Source organism: Myotis lucifugus, unplaced genomic scaffold (assembly GCF_000147115.1).
Source record: "Myotis lucifugus unplaced genomic scaffold, Myoluc2.0 scaffold_99, whole genome shotgun sequence".
Classification (NCBI taxonomy): Eukaryota; Metazoa; Chordata; class Mammalia; order Chiroptera; family Vespertilionidae; genus Myotis; species Myotis lucifugus.
The window spans coordinates 1,855,746-1,877,969 of NW_005871147.1; the positions used below are offsets into that span (position 1 = coordinate 1,855,746).

General features: G+C 47.3%; 1 protein-coding gene across 1 annotated transcript; it reads left to right on the forward strand.

The window, feature by feature from the left end:
- Positions 1-672: 672 nt before the first annotated feature.
- On the forward strand, positions 673-20,317 carry LOC102429604 (Golgi SNAP receptor complex member 2; the record flags this gene model as incomplete). The annotated part of the gene is made up of 6 exons (XM_023756806.1): positions 673-730; positions 2,191-2,299; positions 3,129-3,261; positions 5,796-5,936; positions 9,014-9,119; positions 10,916-20,317. Coding segments are annotated over 6 exons (612 nt in total), but the record flags the coding sequence as incomplete, so codon positions are not given.
- Between the last annotated feature and the right edge of the window lie 1,907 nt (positions 20,318-22,224).

Genomic DNA, 22,224 nt, shown 5'->3' on the forward strand with positions numbered 1-22,224 from the left:
TCCCTTCACCCACAGACCGCCAGCTTCCCCTGTCTCAGCCCCAGCCCTTCATTCGCTCGCCTTCGCGTGGCACCGCTGTGCTTCGCTCCTCGGCTCTCTGTTTGTTTACACTTACATGTGTTAGTTTTCTCTTAAATCTTCTTGGGACTTCTCTTTCTATCTAGCCTGTCATTCCTAATTACATTGTTTCTCAAGAACAAGGATTATCTCTCTCTCACCCTTTGACTCTGCCCAGTACAGACCATTGCTCAGCACATTGGGTCAAACAACAGAGAGTGGGATTGGCTGGGTCCAGATCGAGGTTTATCACTTGCTATGTGACCTTGAACAAATTACATAACCTTTCTGGACTTCAGTTGTCTTGTTTATAAAATGAGAATAATAATACTTTCCTCATAGGGTATTGACTTTGCAGAATGTCTCAGATGGGGGAAGACAATAAATGCTGCCTGTCAGTATTATTATTATTATTATTACTAATATTAATGTTAAGATATTATAAACCATGCCAAAACATGTGGTTTCAAGTGCCACATACAAATTTTACAGCTCAGTGATGCTGTCAATTTAAATCAGTTACATGTTGGCATCAGAAAAATTGACTTTCCTGTGAAGCGCTGTTGATTACTCCTGTCTCACCCATTTCCTCCCTTTTCCTTTGATAGGCAGGTCCACCAGATCCAGTCTCACATGGGACGCCTGGAGACGGCAGACAAGCAGTCTGTGCACTGTGAGTAATTAGCTATGGAGACCAGAGTCCTTTCTCTGATGACATGGTGCTAATGGGCTGGGTTTCCTGACTGCCTTTCTGCCTCAGGGGCTTAATGATTCAGCGTGGAATGAGTTCTGTTGTTAAGATGCAGAAAACCCTGTGGCACAGTCACTGATTTCCCTGATTGTGCCCTTTGGAATCCCCCAAGTCGCATCCCCCATTACCCCTCCACTCAACCTGACATGGCCCTGTGGGAGTGGAAGTTCTTTCCTCCATCTGTCTTAATCTAATTACCTCGTCCTTAGAGGAATGTGCTCCATAAAAAGTCGGACGTGTTTAACTGGAATTGGTCATTTCTTCTGAGCTGAGAACTGTGGCTTTTTAGAAGGCTTATTCAGAAATGAATAGCAATATTCATGAATTTAGTTCCCACACCATGATTTCTTTTGAGAAGAGGGCTGCTTTGTGGTTTTTAGTGTCTTTTCTATCATAAGAAAAGGTCCTTTTTCTGAGTCGGTTATGCACACTGCTGGCTCCCCACACACACAGAAGCTGCCTTCTCACCACGCCGCTTGGCTGTCACCATGCTCGTTTCTCCGTCTCCTTTCCACAGCTTCGGAGCATCCCTTCTCTCCGTTCTGTGCCCCACTTTGTTCTAATCTGCATTTGTTAGCTGACCTACAAAGGTGACATTGCTGTCTCTCGTTCATGGGGTGAGAAGCAGTCTGCTTGTGTGCACAGTTTAGTTTCTGTCCATTGACTTTGTTTGCTTTCCCAATAATCTCATTGTTACATGATTAGAAATGGAAAAGAGGCCATTTTGACGGTTTATCACAAGGGATAAGGAAAATGACTGTGTTTATCATATCTTTACTGCTATGGATTCTTTCCTGGGCCTTTCCTACTGATACTTGGTCTATTTTGGGGATTCCAGCTTCAGCCCACCCATTCTTATGGAAAGCCGTAAAGGAACTCTCCTCTGTTTCAATTACTAATCTTCCCTTTTGTGTGTGGGGTGTTTTTTGTGTGTGTGTGTGTTTTTTAACCTTATTACTATAGGGAATTCAACTGGCAGTCTTTTTACTAGATATTTATAATCTATATCTGAGAATAATCTCAAAGGAAAAGAGACCTCATGCTGTATCAGAAAATACTGACTTTTGCTTAAAGACTTTTTGGATAACATTTAAATGTTCATTTTATTTTCTAACAGCAGGAAATTTATATCTACAGATTGACCCTCTTAAAAATTGGCATTGTTATATCAACAGCTATATATACATATTTGAAACAGCATTTACAGAGTCACTTAGTATAACTTGAACTTTTTCTATTATTCAATAGCATATGCATTTTTCTCCTTTTGAAATACATATTTAGAGTCTATTGGGTATGGAAAAAGATATGTTTGATTTACCATTCTAATTTAAGTTCACTATCTCTTTTCCAGCAATTATTCTTTTTTCTCTTTTGTGCAGTAGTAGAAAACGAAATCCAAGCAAGCATAGACCAGATATTCAGCCAGCTAGAACGCCTGGAGATTTTGTCCAGCAAGGAGCCCCCCAACAAAAGACAGAATGCCAAACTGTGAGTGTTCTAACACCCCAAGTCCTTAAGACACGTCTTTCTCCCCGGGGAGGCTATTGAATGCTCTGAAAATTCATTTACACATTGAAAAACTGATACTATGCGAGTTAAAGTCCCCATAAAGGGTGCAATTTTATTCTCTAAAATAAAAATTCTGTGATTTAGTGGCTCAGAAGTTTTGTGTCTCCTTACCTCATTGGTGTCATTTTGAAAAATTGCCTCCAGTACTGTTTTTCTGTCCAAACCCATGGCCACTTGAAGCCTAAGTGAGTTTACTCTACCCTTTGGCTCCCACTACATTCTTGGGTTGAAATGAATCTTGCTCTTAATCACTTCAGTCAGTCTAATTATAATGAAATACCGATCTAATGTTTGATAGTCCCCCCATGAAATTAAAATGAAACCACCCTCACCACCTCTACCCCAGCCCCTGCTCCCAAAAGTTTTATGAAACTTTGTTGATGCTTTACGCCAAAGATGCCCTTGGGCTTCTTCCAGGAGAGTGATATAATCCATAGAAGGTCAGGAAGAGGTCATTGAGCCTGTTTCCTGTCACCTGTTCCCTGTCATGCATCCAGAATCAGAGACCAGCAGGTATTTAAGTAAAGCTGTTGGAATCTCGTGTGCTACAACCCTACTTTAACCACAAGCTACTTCTTTATTTTCAACATCATTGATCAAAATCAGATTATTTGGGGTGGGGGGATGGCATGGAGTGGCATAGGAAGAAGTAAGGCAAGTCTTCTTTCCTGAATACAAAGCCTGGTGACTTCAAATTGTGCCACTCTGGGTTCCTGGGATGTAACATCGATCTCTCTCTCAATTCCAGTCGTGTTGACCAGTTAAAGTATGATGTCCAGCACCTGCAGACTGCTCTCAGAAACTTCCAGCATCGGCGATATGCAAGGGAGCAGCAGGAGAGACAGCGAGAGGAGCTTCTGTCTCGCACCTTCACCCCCAACGTAAGCCAGGCGCCGGGGTGGGAGTCTGCAGGTACTCGACAGCTCATTGAAGCTGGAGCTCAGGGTCTGAGCGTCAGACTGATGAGGAGACCAACTGGAAATGACAGTGGACCTTGTGCACCGCCACAGAGACTATAACTAGACAGGGAATCTCTTTTTCTAACACAGAAACCTGAAGAGGAAGCAGTTAACTTGAGGGAATGAGCGGGGGTGAAAATTGCCTGCTTTGACTGGGCTGATGCAGAGAGGTCGTGGTTGACATGGTAGAAACGTTTTTTCTGATCAGATAGAGACAGGTGATTAGAACTTAGGCCATTTTTAGTGAAGGCAGCATTTCAAAGCTGCCTTCGGGCAGTTGCCTTTGTGCTGAGTATGTGTGTGGTTCCAGTGTCAGGTGCATTACAATGTTTTTGTCCCTAGTCTGAGCAGCAGTTTTGGAGGAATTTGTTAACAGATTTTTTGTTTTAGATGGATTACTTGTTTTGAGCCTATTTGAAAGTGGCCTATTGGTTTTCATGTTTGATTTTGTAGAACACCATTGTCCCTGCCCTTTGGTTTCAATAGGATCATTTTCTGCACATGATGTAGGACATACTGACCTTTTTCTTGTTTCCTACATATTATATTCTACCAAATGAGGTGGGTTTGGGGTGGTTTTTTGTTTTGTTGTTTTGTTTTGTGTGTGTGTGTGTGTGTGTTTTTATGGAGATGTTTGTTTTCTAAAGACGTCTTAGCTTCCTAAGCCTGACATCAGAACAAATCAGTTTCCAATTTGCAGATGTTTAACTCTTTGCTGTGTGCACACTTGTAGTAAATTTCCCCAAGTGTTTCAGAATGTACCTCTGTTGTTTCTGTGTCTCTAGAGTAAGCAGTCAAGTAACAATGACTAACAATTCAAAAGTGTGATGGAGACGTGTTGGTGGTATAGTGGTAAGCATGGCCGATTTTCAATAGTGTAATGAACTCTGTGACACTCTGGAAGATGTTATGTGGGCTTTTGATTGTTACTTAGGCATTTTTTAGGCTGGGGACTTGCTGAATGAACTTCTTCCTATTTATTCTATGATCTGGAACTATCATACATTTTTCTGAGAGATAGTGGCTCATCAGCTCTACCCTTTCAGGTGGGAAAGTAAGAAAGATTTGTATGTAAAAGGCATTCAATAAATGCTTGCCAAATAAATGAAGTCTTTAATTGATTCAAACACTGCAGTCTTGTGACCCGCTGAGCCTTAGCTGTATGCAGAACACTGTTTAAGGTGCTGAGAATAGAGGGGTGAGAAATCCTCTGTAGGCAAGGGGAATTGAAAATGTGTGCATTAATAATTTTGAACTTGAACATCAAAGAAAAGGTGATTTGACCTCTTTGTAATGATTAAAAGTGGTAAAAATAGCCCTGGCTGGTGTGACTCAGTTGATTGGAACGTCGTCCTGAACACCAAAAGGTCGAGAGTTTGATTCCTGGTCAGGGCACATACCTAGGTTGCACGTTCAATCCCTGGCCTTGGCAGGATATATGCAGGAGACCGATCGATGTTCTCTCTCTCTCTCTCCCTCCACCTTCCTCTCCCTTTCTCTAAAAATCAATGAACATGTCCTGGGGTGGCTCAGGACATGTGGTAAGAATGGCTCTGGTTGACAGAAGAGTTTGTAGCCATCAGGAGGCAGGAAAGAGAACAGTATTATGGCTGGTCATGAATTGCTTCTGTGTACTGTGCACTTTCCGTGTCAGTTTAGAGCCTAGGATTGGTCCTGATGTTTCTCCTGACAGGATGGCTAAGAGAGCAGACTCTGCACTCAGTACTGGGATTCATGCCTTCCTGGACTTCTTACCAGCTCTGTGAGAACTTAGACAAGTTATTCCAACTGTCTGGGCTTCAGTTTCCTCATCTCTAAGTGGGGTTAATATGTTTACCTCATAAGGTTGGGATGAGGATTACGTGAGCTTAGGGTAATGAGCATGCAAAGTGGAAAGTACTTGATCAGTATTAGTTTTTGTTTCCCTTCCTTTTTGTGCAGATTTTTCTTGCCTGCTCAGGAGACCAGTCCCGTCTGAACATTATTTGGGCGTCAGTAAGAAAGCACTGTCTCTTCTGTCCTTAGTCAGTGTCAGTCTCGGTGGAGGGATAAGCTATGGATAAAATAGCTAAAGAACAAAAGCAAACATTTCATGTGGTATTAAGGGGAAGCCAAGTAAAGGAACATTTGGAACAAGCTAGGTTCGTGAGCAGTCAGAGAAAGACTTTGAGAGAAGCCCATGAGGTCTTGAAGGAATCGCTTTTCCCAAGTGGGGGTAATGACAAGAGGCAGGAATTAACAAGACTCGTGTAATGGAACTGAGGAAAGGGACAGAGGCCCCTCCAGATCGTTGCTTTGCTTTTTTTTTCTCTATTAGGTTCCTCTGATTCTTGCACCATTCCCTCTGACTATTCTTCTGGCCTGGCCTTAACCAACAGGCAGAGCTGTCAGATGCGGTGGGACCGCAGGGGCTGACCAGCAGCAAAGTTAATCAAGTGCCTGCGTTTCTTTCACAGGACTCTGACACCACCATACCAATGGATGAATCACTGCAGTTTAACTCCTCCCTCCAGAACATTCACCACGGCATGGATGACCTCATTGGAGGCGGGCACAGTATTCTGGAGGGACTGAGGGCCCAGAGAATGACCTTGAAGGTGGGGGCCCTGCTGGGGGACAGGGAGAAGGCCTCTTGTTTTGGCCTAATCCAACAGCTTGGTACCTGCATTTGCATTTTGATTACATATCCCCAAATTGTGATACTGTGATGGTGAGACGGAGCCCTTTAGTTTGGGATCCTTCCTTTGGTGTCAAATTATTATGAGTCCAACAGTAGCCCAATTGCCTTTGCCAGTAGGTATTTCTTGTGCTTGCAACGAATCATAATGTGGCATCTTTTGGTATCCAAGTCTTGTCCCACTTACTGAAGGTGACTGCTGCTCTGAGAGGAACCAATGATAGACTAAGAAATTGTTATTTAGTCCACTCATAGGAAGAAGACGTGGCTGTACTCTGGCACCTCGCAGCCAGGTGTTTTCTCGTAAGGGCCTCTGCGTGGACTGCTTTATCACTGAGACCTTTCTGTGCTGTGGTGACTGAACCCCCAGGGGTGGGGTCTCAGGGCTGCCCTGGTTGTTTAGCAGGAGAGAGCTTCTAGAGCACATGCTAGTGATCCCCAGCAGCTCCTCACTCACTCTTTAGCCCCAGGTATTGCTGGAAGCCCTGCCCCATTGGCTGAGACTCCAACCCTCTGGGAGTAGTTTACAGAAACATTACACAGACTCTGATGTCAGTCGTGATGTTTCAGCCTCAGCCCTTTTCCTGTATCAACTCTGATGGATAATGGGGTGTGGACTGTGCCCTATTATCAGGGTGTGGTTCCCTGTGAACGAAGCACTCCCAGCCACTGAGCTGTGAGAAACAGTCCCTCGGAAGCGTGAGCTTTATCTTAGTTTTTCTTGGACCATGTTGAGGCGGTCAGCTCCGCGGGCCTTCGGTACATTTCTGCCACCTTTACCAGGGGAAGGTCAGGCAAGCCACGAGTGACATGTCACCTCCTGCTGACGGCCTGAAGTGTGGTCTCCCACAGCTTCACGGTGCCCTCCTTTCAGAACCGCCACCTGCAGTAATCTAACCCGATACACGTTGATTAGTCCGCCCTTTCTGTAGAACACGGCTGGCCTCATTCCCATATCTCAGAAAAACAGTAAAACCCTTTAGGACAGGGCTCACCATGTCACACTAACCTCGAGCAGTGGGGGTGAGAGCCTATTGTTAAGGAGAACGTTGGCTTCCTACTGCAGTCTGGTATCACTGAGGAGTGCCAGCAACTCCTGCCCCTGCACGGTCCCCGGCAGGGAAGGGCTAGGAAGCCTGTGAGGTGGTCAGAGGCTGGAATGAAGTTGCTAATCCCGTGTCCTCTACACACACCACTACCTGCCTTCTTCCCCCCACCTGCCTCCCACCCCACCTCTGTAAGGGAAGTTTTGGGCTTTAACCGTTTGAAATTAACATGGGAGAGAACATAAAGGAGCTGGGCCATGATTTGGGACAATTCCTGGTTGAAAATGTTTATTTTTGGGGAAAGTCATGGTAATTTTTAGGTGATTTTAGAAGCTTGATGCTTGAACTTCAGATGGTGAGGAAATATGCACTTTCAGAGCTGAACAGAATCATAGTGAGAGTCTAGTATTCACCATCGCCGTATGGAAAAGCATATCTCTGCTCTCCTCTGGCAATAATCAAGTTTGACTTGTGAGATCTCTCTCAGTGAGGCTTTGAGATCATTGTCTGGGCAGTAGTAGGTCTGCATTCCTGTCCGTAGTGCCTCGTGTCATTCTCGCTTCTCTTGCTGCTTCTCGTTTGCTTGTTAATGTGTTGTTCATTTAAAAAATGGGTGTGGGGTATTAGGTTAGCTGCCATCCATACAGATGCAGTTGGTGATGTGTGAAGTAACTTGGGGTCTCCCCCACATTCATCCATATTTCTTGTTTCATAAGAATTTGAACGTGATTAAAAATGAAAATTAGAAAGCAGAGAGGAAGAGCAGGCTGGGTGGTTTGGGCTCTTGGTTTAGGAATAAAACACCCTTTGGTTTTTGGTGGTGGGTGGTGACATTTATATAAGGGGTTTTAGATCATTGTGTTGGTGTCTGTCAGTTGTGTTTCTGTCATTCCATCTTGCCCACTTCAAACCTTCTCTTAAACCGGGGCACTCGCCCAACGTGTTATACTAGCAACATCCTGATAGCAAGGATTTGGGAGCTAGGGAGCAGAGACTGTTTGAATATAAAATATTCTAATTTAAAATTTTTATTGAGGTATCATGTACATGCAAGGAGGTATACAGATCTTATTTGTATAGGTCATTGAATTCTGACAAATTTATGCATCTTTGTAATTCACACTGTATCAAGGCATAGGCTGTTTTCATCGCCCCTAAAAGATCCCTGGTGCCCTTTCCAGGTCAGTCTGCCCCTTTCCACAGGCAACCACAGTTCTGATTTATGTCTCCATCAATTAATGTTGCCTGTTATTGAACTTCATATAAATGTATTCATGTTACTATTTTGTGTGTGGCTTCTTCTCAGTGTTTCCCAGGCTCTTTCATACTGTTACATGTTGATAATTAGGTCCTTTTTATTGTCAAGCAGTATCCCATTGTCAAATGTATCATAAGTTGTTGATCCATCCTCTGGTGTTAGACATCTGCATTCTTTCCAGTTTTAAGATATTTTCCTTTGTTTTCTTCTAGAAGCTTTATTACAGTTGTAGCTTTTATGTTTAATTCTATAATCCAAATTAAGTTTTATATATAATATGAATCGAGGATCTTTGTTTTTTTAATTAAATCTTTATTGAAAGTATTACATATGTCCCCTTTTCCCCCCATTGACCCCTTCTAGCCCGCCTCCACCCCAGGTCGAGGATCATTTTTTTACACAAATATATATGCATATACATAGATACTTATATATAATTTATATAAGATGTGTGTGTGTAATACATACATGTGATATTTATTATAAAACCAGTTGTTCCAGCACATTGGTGGAAAAGACTTTTCTCTCCCCCTTGTGTTGCTCTGGTATCTTGATCAAAAGTCATTTGACCACATGAGAGTGGTTGATGCTGCTTTGTATATGCTTTAGGCTTGACTAAGAGACTATTGTTGGTAAAGCCCCACCTCATAACAATGTTCACCCCCCTGTTTTTCTTTCTCTTTTCTGCCCCAGGGGACTCAGAAGAGGATCCTTGACATTGCCAACATGCTGGGCTTGTCCAACACGGTGATGCGGCTCATCGAGAAGCGGGCTTTCCAGGACAAGTACTTTATGATTGGTGGGATGCTGCTCACCTGTGTGGTCATGTTCTTCGTGGTGCAGTACCTGACATGAGCCAGCTAAGCCCAGCAGCTGGACAGCGTTCCCACTGCACGAGCGTGTGTGACTGTGTATGTGTGCGTGAAAGAGAGAAGGGGGGCCCAGAGGCCATGTTTTGAAATGTATGTCCGTCTTAACTGTGAAAACCACTCAGAAGTCATTGTGATCTGTAACCCAGTGAGCCTTTCAAACCTGCTCTGTTTGTGACATCTTGGAGAGGATCCAAGTGCTACCAGGATTCACGGTGCGTAGGAAATGAACGAAGTACCTGTTCTCTCTTTGTCACTCTCGCTCACTGGGGGAGGAGGTGATGTAATGGTAGGGGATGAAGTAAGGAAAGGAAAAGAATGGCTTTGGTGGTTTTGTCCACATATATGCACGTCCCGGAAGGCTTTCACGGTGACCCTTTCGGACAGGACTGTCCACACTTTGTCATCATCCAGCTTTTCCGGCTCCTAATGGACAGGATGGAGCAGAAGCGGAGAGAAGGAGGGGAAAGAGGTCTTTTCCTGCATTCATTATAGCAAATGGATTCACATGCAACTAGCCACCCCCGCCCCGCCCCCCAAATGACATGCAGATGACTGACAGCTCCTACTTGTCACCCTTTCCCAGAAGCCGCTCCCTGGAGGAAACAGGCATTGGTGCTGTTGCTGACGAGTAAGATTTTCCACATTACAGCTGTTGGCTGTTGCTCCTTTCTAAACTGAGGCCACTATTATTCTCTGGGCATGTGCAGTCTTAAGACTAAAGACCCTAGTTACTGGAATGGTTGGCTTTTAAGGTTCCAAGACTGCAGCCTGGCACCCATGCCCAGGCTTTGTTGGGCTTTGGCCCCTTAGAAAGTAGCTGTGAGCAAAGGTTAGTGATTTGTCCATTACAGTCTCATCTCTAGTTTTAACATCCCTATCTCTTTGGCTCTCTTTTCTTCCCTTGTAATATATTAGCAACTGCCAGCCAAGCCCCCCCTCTGCCCAGCCAGTGTGGGCAGGCGCCACCCTAAAACTGTCTCTGGTGTCCTTGTGAGACCAGACCCTTTTCCCTTTTCTGACCAACCCTGGATTAAGAATGGTGCATCGTAGAATTTATTGTAAAGGCAGTCTGTCTGTTTTGATTAATTGCTGAAAGTACCAGAAAGACCTGGTTGGCATATTGTTTTCATCGATGACAGGCCCTCCCAGCCCTATGCTCCGTAGCCTTATGGCAAGACATAAGCTAGCACTCAGAATTTCCCAGACTGGAAACCTGGTCAGTATTATTGCCACCTTAGATTGTGTTGCTCCACCTACTGTCTTTATTTCACTACTTGGACTGTTTTCTGTTTCTTTCCCTTTTCTGTGTGTGTTCCATTCAACCTCCCTTTTTACCTCTCTCCTGTTTCTGTAGCAGTATTGGTCTCTTAAGCAACATCTGTGGCATAGATCCCCTTTTGGTAAATGTTTCTTAATAGTCACAGATTTTTAACATGAGTTTCCTGGGTACTGATTTTACACTTTTGGTGGAATCTCTTTTGCTCTGACCCATGGGTTTTCAATGAAGGGAAAATCCATGACCCCTCGTACAAGAATTGAAGGCCCTGACAGAGTGAAATGATGTCCTGGAGGGTGGAGAGAGGGGTTGAGGCATCTTCAGACCGAGATCTAACTTTGGGGGAGGTACAGTTTGAAATTTCCCTCACATCCAGCACCTCTGCCATCCTCAGGACCCAGCGTAGGCCTCCTAGCAGTCCATAAAATGGGTTTTTAAACTGCACAGACCTGGGCACCGGAAGATCTTGCCAGACAGTGCACTTTGGAGGAAGGTGCAAAAGGAGCAGCTAAGCCATTTGAACTTGAACTCTGGGTGAGCAAAACTCGCTTGCCCCCCCCCCCCCCCCCATTGGCTGATGTGACATCTGTTTGTAGTATGCACCACTGTTTCCACACTTGCCTTTATAGTGATCGTTAGCCTTGATGAACCAGCAGTAAGGCCTTCCCCGACCTTCAGAGCCATTCTCCCTACTCTGTAATAAAAATTGTGGAGGCATTTTGTGGGTCTTCCGTTCTGGCTAGGGAACTGTAGCTACAGCGTGTCTGTGAGAAATGCACGCACTCTTCTGTCTCCACAATCCCATGTAAGCATGTAGGGAAGGGCCCAAGGCCAGGACAGGAGCACCACCTAGTGGAGTCAGGGTGAATTACCAGGTTGAGCTGGTGCAAGAATCTCCAGTTGACAGTCTCTGTGACCTTGTCCGGGCTTTTGGTAAAAGGTTTGCCTGTTGTGGTTTAAGACAAGTGGGTTGTCAAGAAACTTGGAAATATCTTCTTTCTGTGGCATTTACTCGTGTGACCACCTTAAGAAAAGCCAAATTCGAAGACCAAATAAATTGGAGAGTCTTGACTTTTATAGGCTTCATTGCTGGGATTTTTCCTAAGTCCTCGGCCCTAATGAACTTAAATGGGTTTTATTTGCAAATTTGGACTTAAACCCATTGTTTTTTAAACACATCAGTTGAATAAAATTGAGATTTATTTTATTTAGAATGTTACGTTTTGTAAAACTTGACATTCATTGTAACTAATCTCCTTTTTATTTATTTTTATTGATTTTAGAGAGGAAGGAAGAGGGAGAGAGAGAGAGAAACATTAATGATGAGAGAGAAGCATTGATTGGCTGCCTCTCTCACACACCCGACTGGGGATATCGAACCCACAACCCAGGCACATGCCCTGCTGGGAATCAAACCCTGACCTCCTGGTTCATAGGTGGACCTGGTTCAAAGCCAGGCTAATGATCCCCTTTTTGATGTTTTCAGGCCAGACATTCTCAGACATTGCTCCATGGCTAGGGGCGGGTCTGGCTGCTTCAGAAGCAGCTGGGAAACTTTTAATTATGATTCTTGGGGCTCTACCCCAAACCTTCTGAATTAGAATATTTGTGTTAATCAAAGGTGATAGCATTTGCAAATGTATGCTGAACTAGTTCAGCGTATATGCCTGAAGAACAAAACTTATAAAGTCCCCAGTAAGCCATACTTGTTTACATCCTATCTCAGAAAAGATTCAAGGAGAATAATAGGAATTAACGAAAGCAGTGAAATATAAAGAAACGATCAAGAACAAATCAGAGTAGAATGTCAATACCAAGGAAAAGACTCAATTTAAATCATGAAGCCCTACTGAAGTGCTCTGGGGAATCCCTCATTTGTCTGTAAGCCCCCAAAGCCAAAGCAAAGAGAAGCATGACTTGTTAGTGTCTAAATGGGGGGTGGTAAGGATGGGATGTCTTATTTGCTCGGGGGGCACCCAGACCTTTAATACTGCTAGCTTGCCTGGAGCCCTTACTGGAAGTCAGCCATGGTTATTTTCCTGGGCAGCTCCTCTGATCTTCACCAACCCTCTGAGTTAGGGCCTCTATTGTCCCCATTGTGCATATGAGGAGGCTGGGCTTTAGTGACTCCCACAGCCCCGGCGAGGAGTCCTGGAGGAGCTGGCCTCTCTTCTCTATGGTTTCATAGCCCAAGCTCATGATCACTGCACTGACCTGACTCCTGTGCTCAGTATGAGATGCAGGAATCAAGGCAGCCTGCCAGGATTGGGTAGAGGGCTATAAGGCATTTATTGCATCTTATATGGCAGGTTCTCTGTCCTAAAATATTTTCCTAATTGAAAGGGAAGAGGCTGTTTGGCCAGGAATTTCTGGGAATGGAGAATGGAAGCTGTACTCAGGCCCTGCCACCAGAGAGCGACATAACCCTACTCGTTGGTCTGCCCAGAACCCTGTGTCTTAGGCCTGGTGTTGGAAGAGGAAACAATTGCAGGTTTGGTTCGTTCTTTTTAGTTCTAAAGCTCCTCCCTTTTTTTGTGTCCTTTCATTTTATATGGCACATGGGAGAAGAGGGAAACGGGATGGGGTGGGGGAGTCTGGCAGGTCCTTGGCCCCCCAAGTGCAGTTGGTAAGTCCCAGGCCATAGGGCCTCTGCAGGCCCTCCCCACTTCATCCCTATTCCTCTAGTACAGATTCTCAACCTTGGTTCTACATTGGGCCCAGCAGGGAAGCCCTCCCATCTCCTCCGTATCCAGCTGCCAGAGCCCTGGCATGTGCCTGGCACCATGTTAGCTGTTTCGGGGCAGATGGTTGGAAGCCACCTCTGCCCTCTGCACTGGGCATAGTTACAGAGGCAGCAGTGAAAGCCCTGGACCCAGGATGCAGACACTTGGCTTCAAGTCCCAGCCAGCCCTGCTGGTGGCAACATCTTTCTCCTGAGCCTCATCTTTCTCTTAGAATAAGGTAACAGCTGTCCCGCATCCCCTCTCTGGTGGACAGGGGCCCAGAAGACTGAGTGTTGGAGGCAGACTCTAGAGGTCTGCAGCAAGGAGTCTCAGCCATGGCCTCGTGGCGATCACGGAGAGCTTAACCAGTCCCCCTTCTGGGGCTTGTCCCCAGAGGCTTTGAGCTACTTGATCTCAGGTGTGGCCGAGGTTTCAGGAATTTTTTTTTCTTCTAACTTTCCAAGAGATTCCCCTGTGCTGTGAAGGTTGAGAACCACTGCCTAAAGTGCCCTCCGGGTGTGATGGGTTTTTATTCCTGTTTAACTGGAAAGGCAAGAACTGTTTGCTTGGACAGAGGAACAGAATCTCCAAGGCTGAGGGACAAGAGTCTAGAGTGGCTGTGGCTGTGGCAATGGGGGCATTAACGAGGAGGGGCTTTCTGGAAGAGCCAGGTGATCTGGACAATTGAAGGAGAGGAAGAGTTGGAGAAGGGGGAGGGTGCAGCCTGGGGGAATTAATAAACTCTAGTCAGCCTTTATCTACCAAAGGGCCATGAGGGAGGGCTGGTTCAGTCCATAAGAGATGGTTGCTGCTCAGGCCCAAGAAGCCTGAAATGGAGCTGAATCCTTAGTGGCTGTAACTTGGAGACAGACAGTGGTGGGCTGTGCAGAAGGGAGGAAGTTTCCCCCCTTATTTTCCTTTGCAGCCCAGGCAATGGGCCCCACATCCTTTCATCCAAGACAGCATGGGCAGAGCCCACCCTCTGGCCCCACTCACTTGGCACCTTTCAGCATGCTTTGCTAAGTTTCTCATGCCCAGAGCATATGTGGGGACAGAGGTGAGGGGTCAGGGAGTGGGGACCTTTGTAGGAGGGGACAGAAATCACCACTGTCCCTCAGACCTCTCAATGTTGTGAATATCTAAAGATAAGACCCTGAATGCTCCTGGATGTTGTCCAAGTTCTTGTTGCTGTTGCCTGGGTGGGCGTAAACTCAGTGTCCATGGTGATTGCTTTCAGGAAACCATTTTTTCCCTCCCCCTCCTTTACCCCTGCAGCAGAGGGCAGCCTGAGAGACCCTTGGAAGGCAGCCCCCAGAGCAGAATTCCAGAACGGGAGCCATGGCCACCCCCTCCACGAGAAAGCATCTTGGAATAAGTTTTCTGAGGCCACCCATTTGGAGAGACCAGCACTTGGTTAAAGATGTAGAGGCCTAGGATATTCACTTAAGGGGGGTGGGAGGAGCTCAACTCCAGTTGTGTACCCTTTTAACATAAAATAGCAATTTAATAATTAGATGAGATTTCATGGAGTAATGATAGGTGGCAAGGCAGTAGGGTAGATACCAGAGACTGCATTCAGGGGCAGAGAGCTTATCCAGCCCATGGGAGTGGTGACAGCGCCTCCTGGAGGAGGGTGGACCTGAGTCCAGTAGTGGATGGACTAGGGGACCTGAGGGTGGCACTGCCATGTCCCTGGGGAATCAAGGAGAGGAACTGGTGTGAAGTGGAGTGTGAGCTCGGTTGGGGGTGGCCTGAGGAAAGAGGAAGTATTGGATGGGAAGCCGGAGAGCGGTAATGGAGGAGGTCCAGGAGACCCTGACCTGAGGGCAGATGTCAGGATCTTTAGCTGCCATCCTGAAACCAGAAGTTCCTGGAGGGATCCCTGCTCATGCCTGGACTCTGGACCCAGGAGCCCCTGCCCAGGAAGGGGATGTGGCTCCTAAACCAGCCTCCCCTCCCAAGTCTGGTTTCAAGCCTCCTGGTGTAAGTGCAGGAGGAAGGTGTGCAGTCTCCCAGGAGCACCCAGCCACCTGGACTCTGCAGACATGGTGAAACCACCCAGTAGGTGTGGGGCTAGCACTGCCACCTATGCTGAGACACCCCCCGCCACACACACACTCATTTTCTTGCTGTTGACATGAATGAGACCCAGTGGAGAAGCTCTGAACTGGGAGGACCTGAATGATTGGAATCCAGCAGGCCCACATGCAGCAGAGCAAATCACTTACCTCTCCAAGCCTCTGCTCTCCTATCTTCTAGGGATAAATGATGCCATCTCACAGGATGGCTGAGAGCCAGTGAACACTGCAGTGTAAAGTGCTTAGTGCACAGCCTGGGACGTAAAAGATGGCAGCTGAAGTTTTCTCATTAATTAGCATTGCATGAGGCCTGGGTCTCATCCCTTCTTATTCATCTGATGTGGTTGTTAGTCAAGGACTAGCCAGCATTCATTCACTAGTTAGACTTTATTTGTGAACAGGTGCAGTGTCGTGGACATAATACCGAGTTTGGCATCAGAAGACCTGAATTCAAATCCCCACTTTATTATTTACTACCACTTGCTCCCTCCCTCTCGCTTAGCCTCAGTGTCCTCATGTGAAATGGGGGTGGTGTTAGAGACCTCCTTTGCAGAGCTGTTGTGAGGGTAAAACGATCAAGTATGTGGATCAGTGAGGATGCTCTGGGCTGCAGGTACCAGCTACCCCTTCTCCAAGGAGCTTGAGCAGTAAGAACTCAGGGAGCTTGGGCAGGCAGCAGGGTTGCTTGGTTCAGGGCTCAGTGCCCTTCGTCTTCCGGGGCAGGCTTGTAACTGCCCAGGTTCCCTCAGAGCAGTGGAACTCTGAGAAGGGGTTCAGTGGGTGCCATACTCTAAATATTTTGGATTTGGGAAACTAAAAAATGGTCTAACTCGATTTTGATAGGCAATTTGACCAGTGAATGTTTTTACTAGTAGTAGCAGAGTTCGTGTGTTTTGAGCGCTATTTCATATTGCTTGCCAGGCATTTTCCTTTCTTATTGGATGTAGTGTTAAGTTGTTGGATGCTTTATTTTTCTAGATTAATGACTGTGTTGAGCCAAGGTGGGAGGGGGACGTTTTCCCATACCACTGAAAGGGGCTATTCACTTGGTTTCAGACGCTCTTTCCCAGAATGAACTGCTGACCCTGGAGTCATCTCTGATTCAGTGGTAGCCCCTGTCATAGAGTGCTGAACTAAGAATCAGACATGGAACCCTGGCCGGGTGGCTCATTTGGTTGGAGCATAGTCCTGTGCACCTAGGGGTTGCAGGTTCGATTTCTGGTCAGGGCACATACCTAAGTTGCAGGCTTGATCCCCAGTCTGGGCATGTACGGGAGGTAACCTATCGATGTTTCTCTCTCATATTCATGTTTCTGTCTGTCTCTCAAGTCAACAAACATATCCTTGGGTGAGGATTTTTTTTTAAAAAAAAGAATCAGACATGGATACTGAGAATTTCGAAGAAATAGCAACATTTCCCCTCCCCTCCGCCCTAACTGGTGTATTTTATAGGTCAGCTACTTGTCTTGGAAGCAGTATGGCCAAGGGGGGAAGAATGTCTTGCAGGTTTTAGCTTTGAGGAGGAGTTCCGATTGCTAGGCTAGACTGGTCCTTCTGAATTTTCTGGGATGCCAGGCCCTGTGGCTTTCTTGGGAAGCTCTGCAGCATGCCCCTAGCCCCCACCTTCCTTAAAACCCCCCATCCCACCATCCATGGGCTTCTGGACTCTGGGGCCACCCAGGGGTGCAACCCAAATCCTGCCTCACTGTGAGCGGGGAGGGGACGTCCAGTCGGAGGTAGTTGTCTTTTCTGCAGGGGAAAAGATCCACTTGGTCCCTGGTGATTCTGGGAACAACAAAAAAAGGCTCGCTCTTGTGCAGTCCCTCTCAGCCCAAGAGTAATAAAGGTTGCCTAAATAAAGATTGAAACCCAAGGTGGGGGGAGGCTTGCTTGGTTGCTAAGGGGTCGATGCATGACATGGCTGCATTTGTGACATGGCTGCCAATTGTTGGACTCCCACTCAGCACATGGTGCCGGCACCCACCTTGCCTGGGTCACTTGCTATGCCCGGACCTCTGCCTCTCGTGCCCGGGCTGTACATGTGGGCACCACGGCTCCTGTTCACATGGAAGCTGTTGTGGCTATAGGTCCAGGTAGCTCAGCCTCTGGAGTTGGCCCTGCACTCTGTCCTGGTGACCTCCACCCCGCGGGGGCCCACCGAGCCTGGCCTTGGGATCAGCAAAAGCCTTGTGAAGAGGTTGAACTTGCATCATTCCAACAGGAAGCCTCAGCCCTGCCTACAGAGGCCGCTGAGAAAATGGAACCATCTCCGAACGCTCAGGAGGCTTCAGCTCAGCTTCCACTCCAACGAGAGGCCTCAGCTCTGTCTATATGTCCTTTGAGCCGTTGAAATTTTTGTTAGTCCACGAGGGAGTTCTAGCTAGGCATCCACCCTACGTTGAATATGTACAGTATTCAATCCAGCAGAAGAACTCAGCTCTGCCTCACGTGCTTCTGGCCCGGGTTGTCGCTGTGACCCACTTGCCTGGGTCCCTTGCTGTGCCCGGGACCTCTGCCTCTCGTGCCCGGGCTGTACATGTGGGCACCACGGCTCCTGTTCACATGGAAGCTGTTGTGGCTATAGGTCCAGGTAGCTCAGCCTCTGGAGTTGGCCCTGCACTCTGTCCTGGTGACCTCCACCCCGCGGGGCCCCACCAAGCCTGGCCTTGGGATCAGCAAAAGCCTTGTGAAGAGGTTGAACTTGCATCATTCCAACAGGAAGCCTCAGCCCTGCCTACAGAGGCCCCTGAGAAAATGGAACCGTCTCCGAACGCTCAGGAGGCTTCAGCTCAGCTTCCACTCCAACGAGAGGCCTCAGCTCCGTCTATATGTCCTTTGAGCTGTTGAAATTTTTGTTAGTCCACGAGGGAGTTCTAGCTAGGCATCCACCCTACGTTGAATATGTACAATATTCAATCCAGTGAAGCGCTCAGCTCTGCCTCACATGCCTCTTGCTGGTGTACAACCTTCTCTAGTCCAGCTGAAGGGTTGAGCTCAGTCTCCAAAATCCTTGATAGGTGTCATAGCTCAACCTTCAGCACATCATGAGGTGATAGTCTCTCCTTTAGATTCGGGTGAAGCTCAGCATCCGGTGTTGCCTCTCAGTGTGAAATGTGGGCCTGGGGGTTTTGATAACTTCAGAGCTCCCTGAGAACATTGAACTACCTGCAACTGAGAAGGAAGTCTCAGCTCATCCTCCAGAGTCCACTGAAGAGGTCAAACCTCCATCCCAGCCAGAGATCCCAGCTCAGCCTACTGGAGAGGTTGATACAGCCCTGCAGCAGACGGCAGCTCCTCCAAATCACCCTCAGGTGACATTTCCATGTCCAGAGTCTATTCAGGCTCAGCAGCCCACCTTGACTGAAGTCCCAGTTCAATCTTCAAACATGGAGATCATCATAACTCCAGACCTACCCTCAATATGTTGAATTTTCAGTCCAGCAGAAGAGCTCAGCTCTGCCTCACATGCTTCTGGCCCGGGTTGTCGCTGTGACCCACTTGCCTGGGTCCCTTGCTGTGCCCGGACCTCTGCCTCTCGTGCCCGGGCTGTACATGTGGGCACCACGGCTCCTGTTCACATGGAAGCTGTTGTGGCTATAGGTCCAGGTAGCTCAGCCTCTGGAGTTGGCCCTGCACTCTGTCCTGGTGACCTCCACCCCCTGCGGGCCCACCGAGCCTGGCCTTGGGATCAGCAAAAGCCTTGTGAAGAGGTTGAACTTGCATCATTCCAACAGGAAGCCTCAGCTCTGCCTACAGAGGCCCCTGAGAAAATGGAACCGTCTCCGAACGCTCAGGAGGCTTCAGCTCAGCTTCCACTCCAACGAGAGGCCTCAGCTCTGTCTATATGTCCTTTGAGCCGTTGAAATTTTTGTTAGTCCACGAGGGAGTTCTAGCTAGGCATCCACCCTACGTTGAATATGTACAGTATTCAATCCAGCAGAAGAACTCAGCTCTGCCTCACGTGCTTCTGGCCCGGGTTGTCGCTGTGACCCACTTGCCTGGGTCCCTTGCTGTGCCCGGACCTCTGCCTCTCGTGCCCGGGCTGTACATGTGGGCACCACGGCTCCTGTTCACATGGAAGCTGTTGTGGCTATAGGTCCAGGTAGCTCAGCCTCTGGAGTTGGCCCTGCACTCTGTCCTGGTGACCTCCACCCCCTGGGGGCCCACCGAGCCTGGCCTTGGGATCAGCAAAAGCTTTGTGAAGAGGTTGAACTTGCATCCTTCCAACAGGAAGCCTCAGCCCTGCCTACAGAGGCCCCTGAGAAAATGGAACCGTCTCTGAACGCTCAGGAGGCCTCAGCTCAGCTTCCCGAGGCCCCAACTCCTTCTACAGCATCCTCTGAGCCATTGAAATTTTTGTTAGTCCACTAGGGAGTTCCAGATAAGCATCCACCCTACCCTCAATCTTTAATCCAGCCAAGAGCTCAGCTCTGCCGTAGGTGCCTCTTCCTGGTGTACAGCCTTCTCCAGTCCAGCAGAGGATCGAGCTCAGTCTCCAAAATCCTCTATGGATGTTGTAGCTCAACCTTCAGTACATCATGAGGTGACAGTTTCACCTCTAAGTTCAGGTGAAGCTCAGCATACTGTGCCTGTCACTGTTAATTTCAGAGCCCCCTAAGAAGATTGAACCATCTGCAACTGAGAAGGCGGTCTCAGCTCATCCTCCCAAAGTCCACTGACGAGGTCATACTTCCATCCCAGCTCAGCCTACTTCTGAGGTTGATGCTACTGTATTGCAGTTGACTGCAGCTGCCCCAAAGCACCCTGAGGGGACACTTCCACTTCCAGGGCCTGTGCATGCTCAGCAGCCAACCTTTCGATGTTTGGACCTGGAGCTAACTATCCCTCCCGAGTGCTTTACTTCCAAATGAGTACTGTTCATGAGTGTGTCACAGTTGGTGCATTAGGTTTCATTAGGTTTCAAATGCTCTTTACCACGAGGTTTAAACTGGCTTTGTATGCATTAGGTTTCAGTTATCTTATAGGGCAATTATAGATATATTTTCATTTTGTTTGTTTTTGCAAGTTTATAAAAAGAGTATAAATGATGCTGTTTTATGTAAGGTTTTTTTGGAACATGGGAGTTTTTGGATCCATCACTGGAAGCTGCTACCAAGCCCTTCTAATGCATGGGAGGCTCTCGTATTCTTCGACTGTCCAACTCTAACTTGCTCTGAAGCTCATGGTTTTCTATCCACCAAACACTCTGGTGCTTTTAAGTATTTTTCTATATATTAGGTTTATTGGCAACTACTTGATAACTTCCAAAGTGTGCTTTCATGCCCAGATAGCTTGAATACAATTTCTGTCAGTGATCTGAGGTACATCATAAATAATGATGCTGTGCTACTTATATAATGACAGTGCTGCTTATTTTCCAAAACAGTGTTTTGACCAATTATATTACTTCCTTCTGCCCCAACAGTGGGCAGAACAGGCATTTTCATCTCCTTTTAAGGTGAGTAAAAACAAGATCAGAAAGGGCTAAGGGCTGTCACCTAGTGCCCAGGTCTCCAGCTCCCAGTTTTGGGCTCTCCGCAAGCCCATGTGCCTCCTTTCTCAGGATCCTTACCTCCTTCTCTGACCCTCACCGCCAGCAGCAATATTTTTAGTTCTTCTGGAAAAGAAACACAGCTGCACAATGGTACACTTGACCTTCACGTAGTCAGAAGCTTTTGGATGGTTCCCCAAGTAAAGCTGAAATGAAAGCAAACTAGGCCACTGACAAAAGTTGCTTTCTCCCTCCTGCATTTTGGGAGGGGTGGTGTGTGTGGGGGGCGCCTGGGGGCGGAATTGGGTGGAAGGAGAGGCTCAATCCTAAATACTGGGGCCCCACTCGGATCGTGTTCAGCCATCTCGTTTGTTCCCGCTCCCTTGGTGACTCTGAACTATAGCGGTCACTGGCCTGGAGCGCAGTCACGTGAGCAGCGCCAGTGACGAGCCAGGGCCAGAGCAAGGGCGCGCGGCGACCACTAGGGGGAGCGCGGGAGCCAGGTCTGTCGGGGAACTGGGGCGCTCAGCGCGGGCGCGCTGGACCAGAGATTAGAGGGGCGCTCCCCCTAGAGAAGGGCCCCCCACCAAAAGCCTCGGAAGACGGAGACGACGATCTCCGCGGAGCTCACGCTGGAGCCAACTCAGCAGGGCCTCCCCGTATCTCCCCTTACCAGGCCCTGAGAGGAGGGCAGGGGAGCCCCCCCCTGATGTATCACCCTCCCGCCTCCTTGGGGGAACTGATGCTGAAAGAGCCAGTGTATCACGGAGCAGGGCTGGGGTAGCTTTCCTTTAGGAAAAGAGAAAGATTTCTATCATACAGATTTCCTCGTCTTTCTATGGGGGCACATGTGACAGATTACCTTACAGATGACCAGAAGATTCCATACTGGTGGTGAAGATTATGTTTCTGGGAGAGGCCGAAACTCCAGTTAGATTCGGCCTTAAATCTAGGTTTGTTACATGCAATAAACATTCTTGAAATATTAATGTTTATTGCATGTAACATTATTATATTTAAAATAGTTTTTCTTGAAATGTTAATGTTTAATGCATGTAACATTATTATACTTAAAATCATTTTTCTTGAAAAAAAATCTAGGTTTATCATGGGCTTTTAGCATGAATGATGCCATTTTGGGCCTGTGGTTTTTGTCATTAACACTCCCTGTCTACTACACCTAATTCAGATTACACTATAGTTATCAAAAATGATATTTCCCTACAGATCCTCCGTAGGTCCTTTCTGAGCCTGCTGGGCCTTGATGGTTTTCAAATCCAAATAATCTGCATGCAGGGCGGGTGTGCTCAGTGGTTGAGCATCCACCTATGAACCAGGAGGTCAGGGATTCCCATGGGGCATGCCAGGGTTGCAGGCTCATCCCCAGTAGGGGGATTTCAGGAGGCAGCTGATCCATGTATTGCTCGCACATCAATGTTTCTCTCTCTCTCTCTAAAATCAATA